The following is a 23221-nucleotide window of genomic DNA, read 5'->3' as shown; positions in this document are numbered from 1 at the left end:
GCTAACATTTTGCTACCTCAAGTTTTAAAAACTCAAAATCAAATAAGTGAAACTTCAGAATTCTGAGAAACAACAAAACAATACCTTGGCATCAGCTTCCCAACACTGATGTAACAGCTCTGCAAAACTTCTTGGGCAGCTGCTTGGAATGGTTAGTCTCTACAACAGAGAGGAGGAAAACACGATGATTTACTTATGAAGATAAGCAAATACTACTTGAAGGGTCATAGAAGAGTTAATTTAGGAGCATGCATAAGACATGAAACTTAAAGCTTCCATGGATCAATATACAACAGGGGAGAAGTTATATTTAGATGTAGAATATCTAATATCTAAGGACTCATACTTCTTCTCCAAAGAGGAATTCTAGTGGTCAGAGAGGTCAGGTTCAGCATAACAAACTCAACAAAACATAAATTAGGTGGAAAAGAAACTACAGTAGGAGAGGGGCAAGTTGGAACTTAAACACTACATGTAAAACTAATTCTCTCACATTGTTTTCATAGGCAACTCACAGTATCTGCAAACAGGCCAGGTAACTAGGAAACCAGTTTTGGCAATAGGCGTACCACTGTGAAAACTGCTTCAACACAGAAGATCACAGAGATAATCTGAAAGTACTCTGCATTTTCTCCTCGGGAAGTAAGGCATTCTGAACATATGACTCATTATGGCTTTGTTTTTGGTTACCCCCTTATGCTGTAAAGGACCTGATATAATACAAATTATCATGTGAGGATCAACCCTATTCTAACATTCTACACTGGTGGTTCTTAATAGAACATGGCATACCCCTGTCTTAAGGAGGAATTTTCGTTTTAAAGATTAGAGGAGTTGGGGTTGCAGCTCAGTGGTAGAGCACTGCCCTAGCATGTGAGGCCCTGGATTCAGTTCCCACCACACAAAAATAAATGAGTGCAGATAGCCTTCAATATACCATAAAGTCCTACATGATTAAAACTGCCTTGTAGCCTACCAAATTTTAAATGCTCCAAGTGCATTCGTGTAAGCAACATAAACACATAATGAGGTTTCAGTTTTTCTGGGTCTAGAGTCGAACTGATTTACAAATAAACACCAAGTATTTTTTTCAAACACAGTTTCAAAACACACCAAACCTTCTAAGAATGCAACCACTGAATAATATAAATCAAAGGCAGATTTTTACATTATTCATAACTTTTCTTTTGAAGACTGCCACCAATAATAGCGCTGCTTTTGGGGTACTGGAGTCCTAAATACAACCCAAGTTTATCAGGCTGCATTTGCAGCTGCTGAATTCTATTCATCCACAGGTGCAAGCACTGCAACTGTCTCATTACCTCCTGTAGTGTGGTCGCGCCTGAGCATCTGTGCATTGCCTTACATATTTTACTTGTTCAGCCTTTGTCACAGGGTTATATTCACTTAAAGTATAGTATGTGCAGCAAGTGTGTATCTCTGAATTTCCTTTCAGGGGAGTAAGGGGTGCTAGCACAGGTGTTAAAAAAAAACAAAACACTGGGGGTTGGGGATGTAGCTCAGCAGTATAACACTAGCCCTGGGCTGCATCCCTCGCATGGGGTGTGAGGGAGGGAGAGCACTGAAGTGATGGAGTTGAGGACTGCTAGGCTATGAAGTGTTACAAATATTTACTCACTAGTAAACACAAACTTAAAACTGAACTTGGCTAGATTTGGAGGAGGCAATGTATAAAACTAGAAATATAGTTGTCTTAGCAAGAAAACTGGTAATTTATGTTTGGAATTACAGATAATCTTAATGGAAACAAAATAAAGTTAAAAAAATAAAACAACCCTCTCCAACTTAAATGCTAAGCCAAACACTATTAAATGTCTAGTCTTGTGATCTCATAGAATAGAACAAAATGTATTAAGCTGTACTATTATTTTACTATAATGTGAACTGCAAGTCTTTTGATGAAGATGTAAAGAAGAATAAAGTGTTACTTTTTAAAATATAAGATGATTGGGAGGTGGGAGCTAATAAATTGTACTTCTGCAATTTATTCTTCAACCATAATGAGTTTTCAGAAAGGGTAACACTTCACTACAACCTTGTCTCAACATTTTTCCATGAACTGAAATGTAAACTAGCAGAATATAATCATTTCTATTACCTTTTCATATTGAAAAACTTTTTAAGACACAACATTTGAGAAATTGCACAAAGAAACACAATCACTTTAACTAATGTGACATGGTCAAATGTCAGTTAAATCTAGACTTTGATGCTTTATGTAAGGGATTATTCTAGTGCATTAAATATACTTTAAAATAGAATTCAAAGTATTTAAGTCCTGATTACATAACTAGACATTCTTAATGCATTAAAAACATTCTGAAATAACCAGATCTTAGCACCAGGTTTGTAATGCTACTTAAAACTTAAAATACTTTAAAATAGAAGTTTCATACTTTTCCCAGTCACTAAATTAGGCATGGCATTTTAGAAAAATCGTATTACTTCTTGCACCATTTTCTACATAAGGTATAAAATAACTTTTTAAGTCAAGTTTTTATCTTTCTAGCCTACAGTCAAGATTAGTAGATTGCCAGGTGCCTGTGGCTTACGCCTATCATCCTAGCTACTCAGGAAGAAAGAGATCAGGAGGATCGAGGTTGGAAACCAGAGCCCTGGGCAAATAGTTTGAGAGACCCTATCTTGAAAAAACCCATTACAACAAAGAGCTGGTGGAGTAGCTCAAGTGGCAAGAGCACCTGCCTAGCAAGTGTGAGACCCTAAGTTCAAACCCCAGTGCTGCCAAAAAAAAGAAAGAAAAAGAATAGTGGATTAAGTTTTATGAAGATATCTATATTAAACAGATTTGCTACTTAGAACCAAATACATTTTATATAAGAATCTAAGTATTTATAAAAATAGAAATTATGCTTTCAGAACATTCTGAATGCCCACTAATATCACTTCATAGAAATAACAAAAGCAAACAATCCTATCTCTTATATGGAGGGGTGATCTGGCCAATGTACAATGTAAAGCTATCAGAATTGTCACAACAATAAAAATGGGGAAAAAATAAAAATATTTTTTAGTAATGCCCTTTTAATTTCATGCCATCTAAAAAGGCTCACTGTTTACTTTGTAAAGTTTAGCAGGGCTTTATGAATCCAGTTTTAATAGGATTTAATATTAGCAATATTGCTTAAAGGCTTTATTTCATTATTAAGGGTTCAGATGCAAAGATGTTCAGATAAAATTTTTAGATAGTATTGATTTTCTTTTAGATTCAAAAAGCAGTCCTAAACGGTGAACTAAAGAATTGTGATTTTAATTTCCTGGTTTGGACACTATACCACAGGTATGTAAACTGGAGAAGGAAACTGAGTGAAGAGCACACAGGATTCTTTGTAATATTTTTATAGATTCTGTGAGTTTGTAATTATTTTTTTAAAAAATTTAAAATAAAAGGGAACCCCCAAACTGGATATAGACATTACAGACAGGGTGGCTAGATCACATTTAAAAATTTCCCTGCCAGTTTATAAATACCATTTTTTATTTAAATGGGGAACCATTAAAAAGACAGCTACCTTTTTCAATCCAATAACTGAAGGTATTCAACAGTAAAGATAAATAAAATAATTAGAAGTTGAAGGGGTTTTGTGAGTTATATTTCTTGAAGTTTTACTTTTGTTACTAAGTAAAATAAATTCTTGGGAATTACCTTACTGCCATGTCAACAGAATTTGTTTTGGAAATGAGTGCCTCTATTTAAGAGGTGAAATGTAGACACTTTCTTGAATGATGACACAGGAAATTGCATTTAAATTTAATTTACATATTTTTGACAAATAAGTACTGTGCAAAATGAGACCAGCAGAAAAATATCTCTCTGATACCTAATCTTATTTAAGTTCCCTAGAAAGCTGATAGAACCTCTGTTCTTTCAACTTACTACTTTAGTTAATAAACAAAGTAGGAGAGGTCTTTGAGCAATCTTCATGAATTATGAGTAGATCACCAGGAACATACCACAGATGAACAGTGCACTTGCCACAGCAGCTCTGGGAGGGAGAGTACTTCCTTGTGTGTGATGTTAAAGAAGTCCTGAAGGTTGTTGTAGGTGATTCCCACCCCTCAGGCAGCAGCAAAGTTCATTTCTCTTCAGCTTTTAATATCCAATGTTTAAAAACTATTTGCAATTTATACCTATTCTACCATCCTTGAGCTGAAATATCGCTTTAAAATATTAATTATTCTGTCTTATTCATGTTTGGAGGGGCTAGTTAGTGTGAACAACTCTTTCTGTTGGTTTACCTTGGTGCAGCATAGAGGGGAAGATAACACAGAGGGCTCTGCTCCAGTCAACAGGTCAATAATTTTCCTCACTTCATTTGTAAACCCTGAACCAGACATCTAATCATCTCACTGACAGAAGAAACAGAACAGAAACAAATGGGTCCTTATAGCCTAGAAATAGTTGTCCTGTGTATGAGGTTCTAGTTAACAGCACACGAGTAATGACCAGTACATCTAATTAAAACCAAGTAGCTCCTGTGAAACAATGAGTAAGGGAAATTCTTACACAGAACTCCTTTCCATTTCTTAAATTGGCAGCTTGCTCCCATCAAGTTCAGCCATCATCAATATTTCAGCCATTCCTGATGAATCAGGTGGACAAATTAGTCAGGTAGCTCTGGATTATGTGATCTAAGAGACGGAAACTTGGCTTCTAGTCAGTAGCACCTTTTTTGATTAACCTAGCTTGTTCCTGCACTCACATGGGGGGCAGACCAATCTAATTCTGTTAAAGCTATAAAAGGAGCATCTTTATATATTTGCCTTTTGGAGGGCACAGGTAAGATATGAAAATAAGGAAGTTTTGTGAAATAAAGTTGTTTCCCCTTACAAAGACAAGCACACGTTTCCATCAGGTTATCTGAGTGCTCATAATACCTTGATAGTGGACACTTCATCCTTATGCTGAGGATTTCCATGGCTGTGCGTTTCACTCACAATTTTAAACCTTTCAAAATGTAGTTGCTCTCTTTGATATGAATGTGCCATGTTCTCTGATGTAGGCTCATAGGTCCAACTAACTGAAAGCCTCAATTTGTGGGAAGAAGAAAAGCGAGGCTGGGGACCCAGCACAAGCGGTGTTTACGCCACTGAAGTTCTTTTGAAATGGAAAGGCTCTGCATGAGGAAGCGAACAGCTATGCCACTGCCTCGCCAATTCCAGTGAGGAGCTCATCTTCAATGTAGCGTTCAACGTAGGTGGCAAAACTGTAATTTTTCCCTTTTTTGAAACTATTTTTTCTTCTTTTATTTTTGAAATTCTCATCTAAGCGACAGTTTCTTGTACTATAGTGACTCCTGCTGGGAGAGGTAAGTTGAAGTAGCTGAAGGTCTCTTACAGATATATCAACTCCCGGCCAGTAAAAAAGATGTCCTAAACGCGGGAGATGGAGTTAAACTGTTCCCCTACCTTGGACGCGATGGCTTCTTTCATCACTAAGAACAAACCCCTAGGTTTTACAATTGAGACTGAGAAACTAGTACAGTACTTGTACAATTTTTGATCTACAGCATCACGACGTGAAGCTGCAACAATTAGATGTAAAGGGTCCATTCATGAGGAATAACATCACTTTGACCCTTTGTGTTAGCTCCTACTGCTAATCTTTCCATAAGCGTGAACTTACTTTCAATTTGAAGAAGATGAAAAAGTCTTTTGCAAAACCCCAATACTGTTTTCTGATCTATGTACCTGAATGGAGAAACGTAGTCTTACCTCGTTTTTTTCCACTACAAGCCAAGCTACTTGTAATCCTTCCAAACCTTTAAAGGGGACCTCCCTTGTTAGCATCTCCCAGAGAACCTGGAACAAAAAGAAAGTGGAATTTTTATTCTAGTACTTTATATTTTTGGTATATTACTGAAATTTTATCTAGCGTTTAATTGTATCCAATTATCAGACATAACCAACCCCACCAATGGAAACTTGGACAAAATATATATACTCATGTACAGAATGTCTTCCATATATTATGCACTTTATTTTTATAAAGAAAAAAAACTTGTTTTAGAAGTTAGGACATCTAGAGCCAGACTTAACATTTATGGTAACAATGGGCCAAAGTGATTGAACTTGATATCTTAGGAGTTAGAAATTTTCATGTACTCCCACAAATCAGATTTTGTATCTTGTCAGTTAATAGTCTTTCTACCTTCAATCTCTGGTACATTTCTCTGTAAGAAAATAGCTAGGAATTCAACAATATTTTTAAAGTTTCATTAATGACCTCATCAATAATAAATAAACAAAATAAAAAACTGAGCCTCTAATCCAAGTCACTGGCAAACCCATCTATCCACAAGGGTAGATATTTGCAAAATTACTACATTTAGGTTTTGTGTTTTAGACAAACGTCCCTCAAAAAAAGTCAGTCTAAGGGATACATTTTCATGTACCTAAATATAATTTATTAAACTATATTTCAAAATGTAACAAACATTTAATATAATATAAGCTGACTGTGTATATGTGAGCCTGTGTGTGTATTCACTTCTGTGTAGTCCTGAAGATCAGTATGGTTAATAAATCTGAACTGGAACACCCAAAGAAAGGAAATATATGCTAGAAACACTGCTGACTTGAGTTCTCTTTAAACACTGAGTAATGGAGATTTGGATACTCAGTTACTCTATTTATACAAACATACATCCAAGAAAATTTTTTTTCTGAGACAAGGTTTTACTATGTGGCCTAGACTGGCCTCAAACTTGTGATCGATCCTGTTGCCTCAGCCTCCCAAGTGCTGCTGGGCTTATAGCACCACACCCAGCTGACATGCAAAATTTACAATACTTAGCAAATTGCTAAAACAATTCTCTCAAAGACAGTCATAATCACAACAATCACCATTATTTATTGAGTGATTATGCTCCAGGTACCCTTTGCATGTTATCACAGTCAGTATCAATCCCATCAGATAGATATCATCCTTATTCTACAGGTGAGGAAACTAGGGCCTAGGAAAGTTACATAAACTTGCCAAAGGCACTGAGCTACCAAGTGGCAGAGCCAGAATATGAACTTGCTATCTCACTATGACAGTCAAGCTTTAAGCCCATGTAATTCTAGAGAAAGGGAAACCACAGTGCTAGAGAGAGTATGACCGGCCATACCGAAGGCATGGCGGCAGTGGGGAGAACTCAGCAATTTAGGTTTAGATTTCCCTGGTTTGAAACACAAAGCCTCTTTCTTTTCTCTTCTTTCCTTCCCCCTTCCTTCCTTCCTTTCTCTCTCTGTCTCTTTTTTTTTTCTCTTTCTCCCTCGTTCCCTCCCTCCCTTTTTTGGTGGGACTGGGTTTGAACTCAGGGCTTTGCACTTGCAGAGCAGGCACTCTTTATCACTTGAGCCACACCTCCAGTTCATTTTGCTCTGGTTATTTTTGGGAGATGGGAGGGTCTCATAAACTACTTGCCCGGGCTGGCTTCGAACTGCGATCCTCCTGATCTCAGCCTCAGAAGTAGCTAGGATTACAGGCGTGAATCACTGGCACCAGGCTTGCAAAGTCTATTTCCAATTAAGAATGTTGGTAGAGGACATGCACTCTATTCGGATAAGCCCTATAAACCTTTAACTGTACAGCACTATTTCCTCAGCCAGTGTGCAGGCATAACACGCAAAATGAGTGCTGGATAATACAAAGATAATTAGCAGGGAAATTGGCAGATGCTTCTCAAACAAGAGGAAAAAAATCCACGAGGTCTCTTTGGGCTTTTAATGAAGTGTGTAAGATACTTCTTCAGAAGAGCTACTGAATAATTCTATTTGAATCACACAAGTGATTAGGAAAAGGTAAGGAGCATCCCAGAAGGGGACAACTGCAGTGGTGGCTGTAAGGAAGGGCAGAGTGAGAGCAGGCACAGGTATGTAATCACCGTGACACGTATGTGTGTAGGGGAAGGGGAAAGAGGGCTGAGCAGGAAATGAAGCCTCTCAATTTGTTGCAATTGCAATTCACTGGTGCTGGGGATGGGAGGGAAAAGCAGATGGGAAGCAAGTAAAGGAATAGATTTGGCATTCCTAAGGAGAACGGAAATAAGGAATCAGCCTCAAGAAAAATCAGATGCTCCAGACCCCAAAATGTTCAGATAAGCAGCCTCATGCCTCCTCCTTTCTTACTTAGGCGGGCAAGTACGTGTACACACACACACACACACACACACACACACACACACACACACACACACAGTCTAGATTTTGCAAGGTAAAACGCAACTCCAAGAATTTAAGGAAATTATATCAGAAAAATGTTTATTCTTCACTATTTCTAAATCTATAAGATCTAAGTTATATGACTCAAAGAGTTCCAACCCTGAAAAAATGAAGGTTTCATTTCACTCCCTCTCTGTGTCTCTAAGGAGTTATAACAGTGGCAGAGAGAGGCATTTGATAGATATAACACCAGGGACAGAGGCATTTGACCTCCAGGTTCTAAAACCAAAAATCCTCAGTTTGATTCCAGTATCAGCCCATCTCATGATTTCCCTTTATTAATTCTCCAGATCTGGAAATGTACCAAAAAGTAGGTGGAATGAGATAGGATAGCTTTTTCTTCATTCAACAAAATGACATTTGGCATTAAAAGTAACTTTGTTGAGGAAGTCACTCAGCAGTCTAAAAATGCATTAAACAGTGCCTTAAAATACTAGCTAGGAGGTTGCAGCCAAACATTATTGTGATCTTTCACCTTAAAAATATTTTCCAACTCATCATATATTGAGATGTCCTCGCAGTGAAACTGTGCTCACAAGGAAAATTTCTATTTTCAGTTTACAGAACAGAAACTTGGATGAGGCTGTGTACTTCTCCTGCCTTTTCTCTTAGCAACAATGGAAAGTCATTACCTGAGCCCGTTGGTTCTGAAACAAGGCTCACAGACAAGTAGCAGCAGCAGCGAGGCTGTCTCCTAAGCCAGCTGCTTTCAAAGCTGGTTTTGGCTGAGAAGCTCCCAGGAAGGTAATCCTTTCTACATTGTCATTAGGCTAGCTTCGTTTTTAGAGGGTAGCAAGGCCTTGTGTTCTCAGAAGCCTTATTCTTTCAATGATTTTTGTTCACATGAAGTCTTTTCTTCTCTCTCTCTCTCTCTTGTAGATTACATACTAAATACTTTCTGACTTGCTCCTTCAAGAGTGTACAAAAATCTCCTTTTTATAAAGTAGAGAGGGGAACAGTGCCTGCACCTGCTTAGAAGCAAGGGTCATGAGATCATTTCTGGCCTTGGAGACATGTTTATTTTAAGGCAGTCCATGGCTAGTTAGTCTTGTTGTGCTAGGAAGCAACACAGGTTTATCAAGCTGAAGAGGCTGGCACTGTTTAGAGACTAAATTCTTACAAGTTTGAAAAAAGAATCACCCAGAAAAGCAAAAAGCAAAAGCATAGTAGAGTTTTGGGGTAAGCTTCACAATGGGACAAATCTTTTTTATGTCCTTATTCAACTGTGTGTGCCTGTTGTGTGTAAGGGAGAGGTTTCAATCAGCAGAATAAGCTCTTAGTGAACTGTGGAATGTTTTATGCAAACAGATGCTCGTAGTGACAGATAAGCTCAGCTATGCTCCTCCCTTTCAAGTTTTAAGTAACTATTTCCCGAGGTATCACTGTTAAAGTTTGTGTACCATAAATTTCTTTCCTTCCTTCCTTCCTTCCTTCTTTCCTTCCTTCCTTCCTTCCTCTCTCCCTCCCTCCCTCCCTCTTTGCAGTGCTGAGGCTTGAACTCAGGGCCTACACCTTGAGCCACTTCACCAGTCCTTTTTTTGTGAAGGGTTTTTTTGATAGGGTCTTTTGAACTATTTGCCTAGTCTGGCTTTGAACCTTGATCCTTCTGATCTCTGCCTCCTGAATAGCTAGGATTATAGGTGTGAGCCACCAGTACCCGGCTACCATAACTTTCTAAAGCTAGTATCACCCAGTCATAACAACTGTTCTTTCCTGCTCTTTAATGTCACAGCTGCTCTGAACATGCAATGCTTTCTTTTGGTGGGACTAGGATTTGAACTCAGGGCTTTGTGCTTGCAAGGTAGGTTTAGCCACACCTCCAGTTCATTTTGTTTTAATTTGGAGATGGGATCTCTTGAACTATTTTCCCAGGCTGGCCTCCAACCATAATCCTCTTGATCTCAGCCTCCCAAGTAGCTAGGATGACAGGTGTGAGCCACCAGTGCCCAGCTGCAATACTTTCTTCATTAAAAAAAAAATGAGACTGTTTAAACCAAAATATTCTGCAAAGTATGTCCTGTACTTTTCCTTTCAGTAATGCTGTTATTTAGAACAATCAGAATGAGAGGGGTCGCATTAAATACAAATTAGCATGCACATACTTTTATGCTAATAAAGCTCTCTGCATGAGCAAACCTGTATTCTGAACAAACCTCTCACTTCAAGTAGGCAAACAGTAGACACTTTTTTCAAAGTCACTGGGGAGGTGTTTCTGTGTCTACCAGTTCAGGGATGACTCTAGCATGCATATGGAACTGACACTGAGCCAGTCATGGGGCCAGGCACTCAGGCTTTGCTGAGTGACAACTGGTGTAAGTGTAAAGCATCCCTGAAAGTGCTCAACTGGCTGCAGAGTTTGCTTCCATATGTCAAATTACTTACAGAATTATTTATTAAGCATCTGTTAAATCTCTGTTCCAATAAAACCAAACCAAACCAAGTAAAGGTAGAGTCAGTAAACAAGTGGACAAGAGGCCGAATCTGCAGAGATGCGCTCAGGCTCTTCAGCTGAACGGGGTGCAAAGTCACTTGAGTGAAAGTTTTTACCACAACTAGCTGAACACCTGCAGCTCCAGAAAAGTGGGCTCAGACTATGGGTAGGAAGGGCGTCAAGACAGAAAGTGTGGAAGGGATTGTGAAGACACAGGAAAGATTTCAAGCTCAGCAAACAGAAGACACCTCTCACCATCTACGATTTCCATGGGAAAGGCTCCTGTTCAGAGTTGCAGGTGCTGAGACTGTCCTTCAGCTAAGGAAAAGCAGATGTATGCATTTTATACCAAAGTCCCTGGCAACTAGAAGGTTCTGAAAGAAGGTGACAAGGAGTTTATTTTCATAGATGAAATAATATTAAGACCAAAAGTTCATTCTATGTATAAGTCACGGTTATGCCTTTAGGTAAGAAATTCTAAGAGTGAAATTCCAAGACGGGAGAATTTTCAAAGTAAAAGCACAGCATAGAGTACAAAAATAAGCCTTCCGAGTCTTCAAGGTTATACGACTGCACAAAACAATTTAAAGATCAGACTATCTAAATGTGTTAACATATTTTTACAAACACACACACACACACACACACACACACACACACACACACGGAGTGAGAACTGTCTTGCTGAATCACCACAAACCTGGTGGCCAGATGAGCCATGTTACCTATCTTGCCAAGCTCTTTGGCTCCACAAAGTACAGTGTGATGCAGGACCCAGGGAGCTTTGTCAAGTTTAAGGTTGTAAACCACACTGCCTACCCCACCCCACCCCACCCCACAAACAAAACAAAACAAAGTAAAGAAGAATATGTGCCCTCAAAGTCAAAGGCATGTACTAGCTGGTACTTTAGATAAAAAAAAATTTGCTGGCTCTTGTTCTGTAGGCTACAATGGGACATTGGTGCCACTAAGCAGGTGCATAAAATTCAAATTATCGTAAGGTGGTGTCTAGCAGTCCCTAAATCAATAAATAAAATTTTTCCTGGGACTGGAAGTGTGGCTCAAGTGGTAGAGCACTTGCCTAGCAAGCATGAGGCCCCGAGTTCAAATCCCCCCAAAAAAACCCGCCCCCCCCACAAAAAAAAAAAAAAAAGAAAGAAAATTGTCCTTAAAAAAATGAAGGAACATAAACTACATAAGAGAAAACAATCTCACAAAAAGTCTTTTATTTTTTCTTTTCTGTTTTGTAGTGCTGGGCTCAAATGCAGGACCTTGTACATACTACACAAGTGATCTGTTACCAAGCTAAAGCCCCAGTACAAAAAGGCCTAAATTGCAACAAATCCCCTACTTTCAGAATCTCCAGAAGATGAATGCATGATGTAAAAGACACATTTAGAATCCATTCTTCTCTGGAACTTATTTTTTCAATGAGAATTATTTGTATTATTAATATTAATAATTCTGAGTATTTCTTTACTTCTTAGAAATACTCAGAATTAAGGGAAATTAGATATTTAGCTTGATGTTACTATCATTCTCCAACCCGAGATTCTAACTTTCAGACAAAAATATATATTGCAATTGTAAAATAATTTTTTTTCCAGTTGGCAACAAAATTTATCTTGCTGCAATAATTTAGTGTACATAGGAAGTGTTATGATTTAGAAAGAGCTAACCAGCTATAAAAGCCCCAAACTTAATGAAACCAGCAGTAAATGTCCAGACTGACTAAAGGAAGAACACAATGTTGACCACATGCACCTCCTCTGTGACATCAGCGAGCACCTCAGGAAGAGCATATAGGGGCTCAGGAAGAAGAGCATGCTGCTGGGACCCAAAGTAGTCCGTTTCTTTTCCCATTATAATGGAACTAGCCTTTTTAAGAAGTGATGGTATAAACAGAGAGGTAGTTGGTACACATGGTATAGAAGGAGACAAAGCATAAAGACAGGAAGCTCCAAATACTATTTTGGACTTTTTAAAGGATATATAGCACTTTAGGGAAAAGTTATCTTCAAAGAGGGCCAACAAATGAATTCTTCCTGCAGTAAGAACTACCCCTACCTCTGGCTTCTTTCTCCCTGATAAGGTAGATGGAATTTCTTCCTTCTGACTACCCTCCTCCTTAACTGCTTCCTTCCTGTGGTTTGTCTTCCTTGAGGATGCCCCTCCCTCATGGTTCTGTATGTCTATGTTGCTCTGTTGTCATTCTCATGTAATACCTTATATTTATGATTCAAGTAGCCAGCACTATTTTCTAAGTCTTGAAGCAGGCATAGGCAAGACCTTCTTGTGCTAAGTCCATTTTCTTCTGTAATTTTACAAACTCATGTAGCAGTTTAATAGTTGACACTCCAAAGTTTCCTGTTAATTGACTTACTTGGTAGATCAACTGGTGGTTTTATCTGATCCATACTTCCAGCAAATTACAGATATATTCAACAGTCATATTTCCACCCAGCAAAAAGGCCCTCTCTGTAAGAGTACATTAGGCCCAACACTAATTCAGGTTCCACCTAATTTATTTCTTAGAAGTAGTGCATAGAAGTGGTCAAAGCACACACTTTGATAATTAGAGAGTATTCTCCCTGTGGCTCCGTTGTAGGCATTCCTCCAAAACCAGCAGTCCTGTCTCAAACAAAACCAGGTTAAACTGTGGCATCTTTCTTTAGCTGTCTGCTCTTTGTATTTCCTTTAGCAAACAAGAAATGAGAAGCAAACTCACCACACCATAGGAATATGTGTCACAGGTTTCAGAGACAGGGAGACTCTGGATAACTTCTGGAGCCATCCACGGGAAAGTTCCAACCAAAGACATGTGTGTTGTGTGGTTATGGAACCGAGAGGCACCAAAATCGCAGATCTGAGAAAAGAAGAAGCAGAATCAACTTCACTTACTGCTCAATAAGAGCAGTATCAATCATGAAAACCTAAGTCTGAAATTAATATGTTTTTAAATTAAAAGAAATAGTCCTACCTTCAATACTCCATCAGCAGCTATAACAACTAAAAAGATAAATTCAGACAATAATTAATTTGTTTGAATTGTCTTATATTCAAAAAAGTATAACCTAGTATTTCTAGCTTTGATATGGTAAATTTCTAATTTTACATTTAAAAAAATAAAGTCAAAGTATTTACTGAATTGAGGATTTTGCAAAATGGAGCTAACATTAAAACAAAACCTTAATTCCAAGAGGTGCTGATTAAAAAAGGCTTTTAAGATACTTGTTTTATGCAAATGCAGTACTGCCCAGTAAAAAAGGTACCAAATGAGCATAGTTAGGAGAACCAAGTTTTAACCTGGGTTCTACTGTTAGACTGCCAATTTGATACTGAGGAAGTCATTAACATTGTTCTTTATGGTGTGTATAGTTTTTCCTCCCAATTGAAGAGTAATTTTCTTAAAGGCAGAGGCAATATCCATTCATACATTCATTCACTTACCAACTATTTCTGAGTACCTACTATGGATAAGGCTGTGTATATGCTCTGAAATTCCAAGCATGAACTAAAATTTATAGTCATAAACTTTGACATTTCCTATTGGATTTTAGACTATTTCCTAATAATTTCCTGTAAGCCACCTATATATCACAAGTGTTTAGTTTCTGGAAGCTTCTGTCTAGAAAAGCCAAATGATACATGATGCTCCAGAAGACGGCAGGACAATTAGCCAGAATCATCTAGCAGGGTCACGGTGGGGTGTCCAAATGACTGCTGATGATCGGCAGCTGCCAGCAACTTCTCTTCCTCCTGTCTTCCCCACCCCCACCGCCCATCAGGCACACACTCCATGTTCCTGAGTATGAACAGGGGTACATGGCCTGTTCCTAGTCCTTTCCTTCTACTTGCCATCACCACCCATCAAAGCATCAGAACAGTAACAAATAGTCACTATAGCTGCAGCAATCTACAGATTTCCTAAAGATAAATGGTTCTCTACTGAGAACTGTTTAGAAATTGTGGAAATAATTGACAAAGTTTTTTAAAGTAGCAAACTCTGATGTTTACTTAGCTAGTTCTGTTAAGGCTAAATATTCCTACTGCCTTTCTCCAATACCTTTGAAATGATGTAATGGAAGAAGCACTGCTACCATTCCTATTTGAAGGTAATGTCTAATCCTGCAAGATATTTTAAAAGGCTCACACTCCAAATTATAAAACACAGGGTGATAAATAAACTACAGAAGTAGAGGAGGAAAGAAAGGAGAAAGAGAAAGTATTTAATTTTCAAATGCCAAAGCCATGCCCATCATTGTTGGGCACTACTCCAGGTAATATGGGCATGAGTGACACAAAAAATTTACACCATATAATTCAGAAATAACAGGAATAAAAGTCAAAATTACTGGTACAGAGAACAATCTAAAGTAGAAGACTAAAAATACATGACTACACATTTGACCCAGAAATACCTCTTTCAGAAAATAATTAGGGACATGTTGAAAAATTTGACTGAAAGGTATTAAACTAAACATTTCTTATCATAGGAAAAATGTAAACAATCCAAATGTCCATACTCTATGTTATATTCGGACATAGAACACTAAGCATCTTTAGATAATCTAAAGATCTTTGATATTTACCAATAGTTGAAAGTTTTTCATGGTATCCATGGTGACTCAGACAAGTTACAGAAGATATGAAAAGCATGATGCTTACTTCCATACATAGATGCACAAAATTTGTAATAAAATAGGTACAAAAACACATGAACACATTACCATTTCTTGACTTGAGATCTCTGTGAATGACCTTGACGGGAGCCTCCATGTGTAAATAGTGCATTCCTTTTCATACAAGAAGAAAAAAAAGGAAAAAATTTTCAACATTATATCACTATTACTGTTTGTATTTGTGTAAAGGATTCAACAGCAGAAATTAAATCCATGTGCATGAGAATCAATGTAGGTTGAGTCTTTTCTGTCAAAAATTTAATCAGTAACCACAGCAGTGATTCCCATACACTTGCTAAGTTGCTTCTCATACGCTCGCTTCATGCACTCTTGCTGAACGTGATAAAAGTTTCTATTAAGAACAAAGTGTTATGTCCTCAGATAACAAAATTCCACTAGATGCCCTTGTTCTGGAGCTGATAATCTAAAACAGTTATTTCTTCCCTGAGCTTTGAAACTTCTTTGTCTTCAAACCCCCTCCCAATGTCCTCTTTCCAGTTAGCCAACTGACTGTGAACCCAAAATCTGCCCAATTCAGGGGAGGGGCAGCACTGGGTTAGAGATAAAACCCCAGCAGACTCCCTACTGGTTGCTCTTTCTCTGTGGCGCACTCTTCTGCAGAAGTAAATTTTGCCTTGCCTGTTGACTTCTGAGTTGTGTCGTCTCTCTTGTGACACCCCAGTATCTTAAAGATATTTCTAACAACGTGTTCTATTCATCCATGATATATAAAACAGAAACAAGATACAGGTCTATATTAGTAACATTATTTAAGTAAAACTTATATGGAATTTGATTGTGGATAGAGTTAGCTCCTTATAATACCTAATAAGGACACCTTAATTTTTTGGAGTCTGCAGAAAAATAGTGCAGTAACTCCTGGAAGAAGTGCTCTGTGACAACAGCATTCCACTACCAAGTGCTTTCTACATCTGCCAAAGATCAGATTCAGTTCATCTGGACAGCTGCAGTTACCTAGTTGTAATTTGGTTTATTTTCTCAGTGCTCATTCCAACAAGGCCTCAAGAGTGAAGACAGGATGGAGCTGGAGGGCTAATTAGTTATGGTTGGTAAAGGACTTTATGATCTTCTGGTAGAAAATACACAGTAGTAACAAAATATTCTCACAAAAACCAATCTTTGACATAATCTATATTTAAACATACTCTGAAACTCTCCAACATATTTATAATATAAATTAGGATATTCTAGTAAATGAGATGCATATAAACTAACAAGCTTTATTATTTTAAATTAAAAATTATACTTTAAAGAGACATAGTTCATGGACACCTTCTCAGAAGTATTTGACTCTTTCTGCATTTATGTACTGCCTATCCCTTTAGAATAAAGAAAAAGAATGTTTTCTATAGAGTATTTCCTCTCTCTCCATATCTCAAATTCTCTTTTCTAAACAATGGAAGAAATAGCCTCTCCCCTCCACCAAATCAAACAGGTTTCTTTTGTTAATGAAAATAAGTTAATAACTAGGTTTGGCTTTTTAAAAGTATATAGAACAGTTCAATTTTATAAAGGTTAATTTATTAATAATCTATTATTCTTCTATTCTGATTATTATATTGAAGAATTATGAAAGAATAAAGAAAATACGAAAAAATTAAACTCTTGCCGCTTAACAATATCGTTGAAAAGAGTCAAGTTAAGAAAAGTATTAGTAATTTAAATGATCTTAAGCAAGATATAACTGGGATAAAGGGAATCTCATTTAATAGAAGTTCTACATACTTCAAACTGAAAATTCAATAGCTACAGCTTGGGTGGCAGTTAATAGTCTTTATGACTGAGTCTCATAGTTATCTCTCTCTTACTTTAGAATCAAATTTCCAAATAATTTTTCAGGTAGATCCTACTTAACTATTATTATAGGAAAAAGCAGTTTCTAATTTGTTTTTATAGATCCATATTTCCCTTATTTTTGTTGCAAATCATCAAGAAGGCTGAAGAAACTATCCTCTCAGGTTTAACGCTGAGGTTTTCCTTTAAAAGATTTGATACTGAAGAGAGTTTTGGGGATATTTAGAGTCAATGGTACCCATTTTGAAGCTGGATCCAGGCTGAGAGCTCTAAACTGTCCCTTTTATGCATTGTTGGTTGACTTGCAGCAATTTCAGATGGCCCACTGCTATTCTTATTCCCATCCAGAACAAAGAGAATCTTTTTAAGCTTTGAAGACATACCCTCTCAACAGCAATGGTGTTGAGCAATGCCTATTCAAAATGCATGGGTCAGCTCTAATTTAGAATCAATTATTCATTCTTTGATTTCTCAATATACTATTGCCTCAGTAGCTTCAATCACGGTCAAACTGCATAGGCTGAATTTGAAACAGAATCAACAAAAGTCAAGCTTTCCTATGTAATCTAATTTCTACATCGAGCTGTACTGGAGAGTTGAAGTCATTCCTAAAGCATTGACTTCTTTTTCCTTTCATAGGCCATCGAAAAGGATTTTTAAATGTAACAGATTACTTCTCAGCTGAGGCCAAACACCTTAGCCCTTGCCTTCCAGATCAGTTCGTCAATCAGGCAATAGGGATTTCATTACTTTGTAGGTTTGGACTCTATTTAGGGATCTACTCCCATTCTCCCTTTTTCCCTGTTCTGTACCCTATTGAGTTTACTACTTAACTTGATCTTTCTTTTCCCTGCCCTTCTGATGCACAGTGTCAGTCCTCTTGAGAAACTACAGAGAATGACACAGCTATTCTGAAGCCAAGAGACTTGTCCTCAAACAGGATATCATAGTAGACAGGGTGGGGTAATGTGGGCTGGGAAGCAGGGACTCTGAGACAGAGCACAGCTGGAAGCAGAATGGCCCATGTCAGTTGATTCCTCTGCTGGCCATCCATCCTAAGACCCATTAGTTCATAACATGGTATAATTGCTAAGCACCCTGAATGTAAAAATAAAGCACTGCCTGTGTGTTTACATTTATGTAAGTGTATTTTCACAATGCTATTGGCAGCTTCTAATAACAGCAAATCATCTTGCTTCCATAGGCCATCCCTGTGTACACTGACCTGCAGAGAAGTGACTTTGTTATATGAAAATATCTGAAAGAACACGAAATTTTCAGAGAAGTGATACATGAAGACACAATTAAGTTTATTAAGACAGCCAAAGCTTAAACTTAAGATTTTATTATTCTTATAAAGTAATGAAAGATCACTCAGAAGCAGCATTTAACATAAAACTTAAAAACTTGTTTTTACTTTCCTTATTTGAAGAATTTGGCAGGTGTTGATGAAATAAAACAGTCAAGATAATTCTTCAAAGGAAAGAATATTACTTTTGGAAGTCTGCTGTGTGACTTTGCCTTTGCAGTGAAAGCAAAAGCTGAGTTGCTATCCTTACTGGGTGACAAATAATGTTATCTATTGCATTGTAAAGAGATGTTTGTCAAGAAAGGAGTAGTAAGATGCAAAGGAGTTAGTGGCCCCAGTAAAATATGGACATACTTGTTTTCTAGAGGTTGCTAGAATACAAATGTTAACTATCAGCATTCATTACTGAGATCAAGTTGTTTCCAAAGCAACCATGACAGTTATAAATAAAACCCAAAACTATTCAGTTAAGAAAATGGAAAAAAAAGATAAAAATAAATGGAATTTGAATTGCTCTAAAAAGCATTAGTCTATGCAGGAATTTATGGGGAGAAAATGACTAGGTACCTTGTTGAGAGATTTCATGTATTAAAAAATATTTAATTTCTAAGAGTGACATCCAAGCTTACATTAAATATAAAATAAAATATGAGTTGCTTTACATAGCAGGACAAATAAAAGTTTCTGGCAAGTGGTTACTATTTTTAGTATATTACTATGTATACAAAATGAGTAGAACTAATCCTATAATAAATTATGTTTTTAGATATTATGGAGACACTTGCAGAACAGTACATAATGATTTTTCCATTTAATGTGTCAATGAGCTTATCAATTACGTCACAAAATGGCAAAAATGTCTACTCTGGAGTTTACTGATTTTTGTGGGACTTGATTCTAGGTAAGAAATGAAGAAAGAAAAAAGAGGAAAGGAATTCAGAGAGTGGAATGGCAATGACCTAAGGTATCAGTACAGTGAATTGCAGAGTTCTTACTATGTTTGGTTTGGAAAAAAGAAGAACATCTAAGACACAGAATAAACATTTTCTGACATACATCTCCATATCAAGGGGCAAACTCTCCCACCGACTCCATTAGAACTACCAAGCAATATTACCTTTGGCTACATCTGTGGCCCAGGTCATAATGTGATCCATATCCATCTCTTCACTTCTATTACTGTTAATGTAATCGTAGAGTGATCCCAGGGAAGCATATTCTGTTTTAAAAGGAAAGATAAGCACATATGAAAACCAAATTGCATTTTAGAAATAAGACTTCATATTTTCCTTGAGAAAATAAAAAAGAACTTAACAAAAGACATCAAAAGTATATAAAAATTGTTCTGTGCTGTGGTTTCTAAAAGTTAATACCATCCTGGAAAAATAGTATGCCAAAGACAAGACAAACATAAAATGAACAGTAAACAAAAAGCCAGTCAGTTGGAATTGAAAAACACAAAGAGTTGGAAAGTGTATCTGAAACAAAGGTATGTATGTAAGTAGGTAATTCTTTAAAAGTTGCTGTTATTATAAGACAGATAATATTAAACACATAAGCCAAGAGTTTATTTGACAATGCTAACAAACTGATCCTTGTTACAGCAAGATTTACAAAATCTCTCAAAATTTAAGAAAGTGAAAAAATTCCTTTCAAAAGGGTGCCTTTTTGAAATAAAATTCACCAGCTCTATAATTTGAAGATTTTATGTAAGTTCGCAGAGGTGGGCAACACCACCACAACACAGTCTTAGAACCTTCCTACCATCCCAAACAGTTCCCTAGAGTCACTTTATGGCCAGTCATTAGTCTCACACTGCAGCCCTATGATCTGGTTTTTCTTTCTATAAATGTGTCTTTTCTGGGTAATTGAGATAAATAAATCATACTACTTGTGGTCTTTGTGTCTGACTTCCTTCCCTTAGCATATTTTCAAGGTTCATTCATGTTATGGCATGTAGCTAATACTTCACTCCTTTTTATTGCTGAATTTTATTTCATTATATGGATATACTACATCTACTAGTTGGTAGACATCTGGATTGTTCCCAGTCTTAGGTTATGAATAATGAAAATTCATGTCTGTTCATTTCTCTTGGGCGGCTCCTGAGAGAAGAACTGCAGGATCATATGGTAAGTTTATGTTTAACTTTCAAACTACCTTTCATAGAGGCTGTATCATTTTATATTCCTACCAGAAGTGAATGAGGGTTTCATTTTCCCCACATCTTTGCCAACACTTGATATTGTCTGTCTTTTTGAGTATTGCTTTTCTAGTGAGCATAATTCTATGGTATCTTGCAGAATTTTAGCTTGCATTTCCCTAGCAACTAATATGTTGACCATCTTTCCTTTTAGCCCTTTAATATGTATATATATTATAGATAGATATTCTTTTATTTATTTATTTATTTATTTATTTATTTATTTATTTATTTATCAAGAGCTCTGGGTTTTGTTTTTTAATTTAGAATGCATTAATAGTACAAGGGGGTTTCATGTGAAAGTTCCATAGATGCACACTATATATAAATACATACGTATAGATACAGATACACACACACACACACACACATGTACTAGGGTTTGAACTCAGGGCCTACCCCCTTGAGCCACTCCACTAGCCCTTTTTTTGTGTGTGCATGAGGGTTTTTTCAAGAGAGGGTCTCGTGAACTATTTGCCTGGGCTAGCTTTGAATGCGATCCTCCTGATCTCTGCCTCCTGAGTAGCTGGGATTACAGGCGTGAGCCACCTGCTCATACAATATATTTTGAGCAAGTTCCTCCTCTATTATATTCCCTTAACTCATCCTTCCTTCCTCCCCTCCTTTTAAGAACAATATTTGTTAGGTTTCATTAGGCTGTCTTCACACATATATATGTAATAATACTTTGATCCTCTTTACCTACCAGTAGCCTCTGCTTTTCCCCTCACCTTTCCTGCTGATCCCCGCTTCCAGCAGTACCCCTTTTACACTCAATCCATTATTACTGTTATTTATATCATTTTAGACCTAGATTCTGCATGAGTAGAAACGTGATTATCTGGATTTTGAGCTTGGTTTATTGTTCAACATGATGGTCTCCAGTTCAAACCATTTCCTGCAAAAGACATAATTTCTTTCTTCTTTCTGGTTGAATAATACCTCATTGTGTATATATAGCACATTTTTTTTATCCAGTCATCAGCTGTCAGATACTGACGCTAATTCCACAGCTTGGCTATTGTGAATTAGTGTTGAGACAAAGATGTGTGTGAAAAGTGGTATAGCAGGGTCATAAAGGTCTGTTTTTAGCTTTTTGATGACTCTCCATCCTGATTCCCATAGTGGCTGCTTTACATTCCCACCAACAGTGTACAAGGTCTCCTTTTTCCTTGCATCCTAACTGGCATTTGTTGTCAGAATGGCAGTCCTCAAGATTGTCAGATGGTGTGAGGTGGAACCTTAGTGTAGTTTTGATTTGCATTTCCTTTATGGCTAAGGATGGTGAACATTGCTTCATGTGTTTATTATCCATTTGTATTTCTTCTGAAGACTGTTTAATTCATTTGTTCACTTATTAATTGGATTATTTATTTTGGTGTTTAATTTTTTTAGCTTTTTGCATATTCTGGATATTAAAACTTTATATGATAAATAGCTTTCCAAAATTTTTCTTCCATTCTGTGGGTTTTGTCTCTTCATTCTGTTAATTGTGCAGAAGCCTTTTAATTTGATGCACTCTCATTTGTCAATTTTTGCTCTTATAACCTAGGTGATTGGAGTCCTATTCAGAAAAACTAATTGCCTATGCCTATATCTTCAAGAGTTTCCCCTATGTTTTCCTTTGGTAGTTTCAAAGTTTCAGGTTTCACGCTGTATCCATTGTATATTGATTTTTGTACAGGGGATCTAGTTTCAGTCTTCTACATGTGGACATTCAATTTTCCCAGCATGATATTTTGAAGAGGCTGTCTTATCTTCAATGTATGTTTTGGGTACTTTGTCAAAAATCAGATGGCTGTAGCTGTGTGGATTTGTTTCTGGGTCTTCTTTTTCTGTTCTCTTGGTCTTCATGTCTGTTTTTGTTCTAGTACCACACTGTTTTTGTTACTATGGCTCTGTAGTATAACTGAAGCCCAATATTGTGATACCTCCAGTGTTTCTTTTTTTTTTTTTTTTTTGGTACTGGGATGTCAATTCAGGGCCTTTGTGCTTTTTTAGGCAGGAACTCTTAATACTTGAGCCATGTCCTCAGCCCTTTTGCTTTAGGTCTTGTTTGAATAGTGTCTTGTACTTATAATCAGGCTGACCTGGACTGCACTCATCCTATTTATGCTTCCCACATAGCTGGGATGAAAGGTGTACACTATCACACCCAGCTTTTTATTGGCTGAGATGTGGTCTTGCTAACTGTTTGCTTGGGTTGTCCTTGAATCAAAATTCTCCAGATCTCTGCCTCTTGAGCAGGCACTGTCACAGGCATGTGCCACTGCCCCCAGCCAACCAGCATTGTTCTTTTGCTCAGCATTACTTTAGCTATTCAGGGTCTTTTATGTTTCCACATGAATTTTGGGATTGAGTTTGCTATTTCTATGAAGAATGGCAATGGGATTTGGATGGGAATTACACTGAATTTACAGATTGCTTTGGGTAGTATAGCCATTTTCACAATATTAATTCTGTCTATCCATGAACATGGGAGGTCTTTCTATCTTCTAGTGTTTTCTTCAATTTCTTTAAATTTTCATTGTAGA

The 23221-nt window shown here is 37.1% G+C and overlaps 1 protein-coding gene across 5 annotated transcripts in view; it reads right to left on the bottom strand.

Annotated features, from left to right (window-relative positions):
• Positions 1-23221, bottom strand: part of Map3k20 (mitogen-activated protein kinase kinase kinase 20) — a 163434-nt gene that overhangs the window by 62300 nt on the left and 77913 nt on the right. For all 5 annotated transcript variants that reach the window (XM_074071120.1, XM_074071121.1, XM_020166058.2 and 2 more), the window contains exons 4-9: positions 19602-19703; positions 15409-15474; positions 13659-13687; positions 13407-13544; positions 5755-5841; positions 85-159 (exon numbers count right to left, since the gene is read on the bottom strand). In XM_074071120.1, the coding sequence (XP_073927221.1) occupies positions 85-159; positions 5755-5841; positions 13407-13544; positions 13659-13687; positions 15409-15474; positions 19602-19703 (497 nt within the window). The remainder of the gene's footprint in view (positions 1-84; positions 160-5754; positions 5842-13406; positions 13545-13658; positions 13688-15408; positions 15475-19601; positions 19704-23221) is intronic.

Source organism: Castor canadensis, chromosome 4, assembly GCF_047511655.1.
Source record: "Castor canadensis chromosome 4, mCasCan1.hap1v2, whole genome shotgun sequence".
Classification (NCBI taxonomy): Eukaryota; Metazoa; Chordata; class Mammalia; order Rodentia; family Castoridae; genus Castor; species Castor canadensis.
This window is presented reverse-complemented; position numbering and strand designations above follow the sequence as displayed.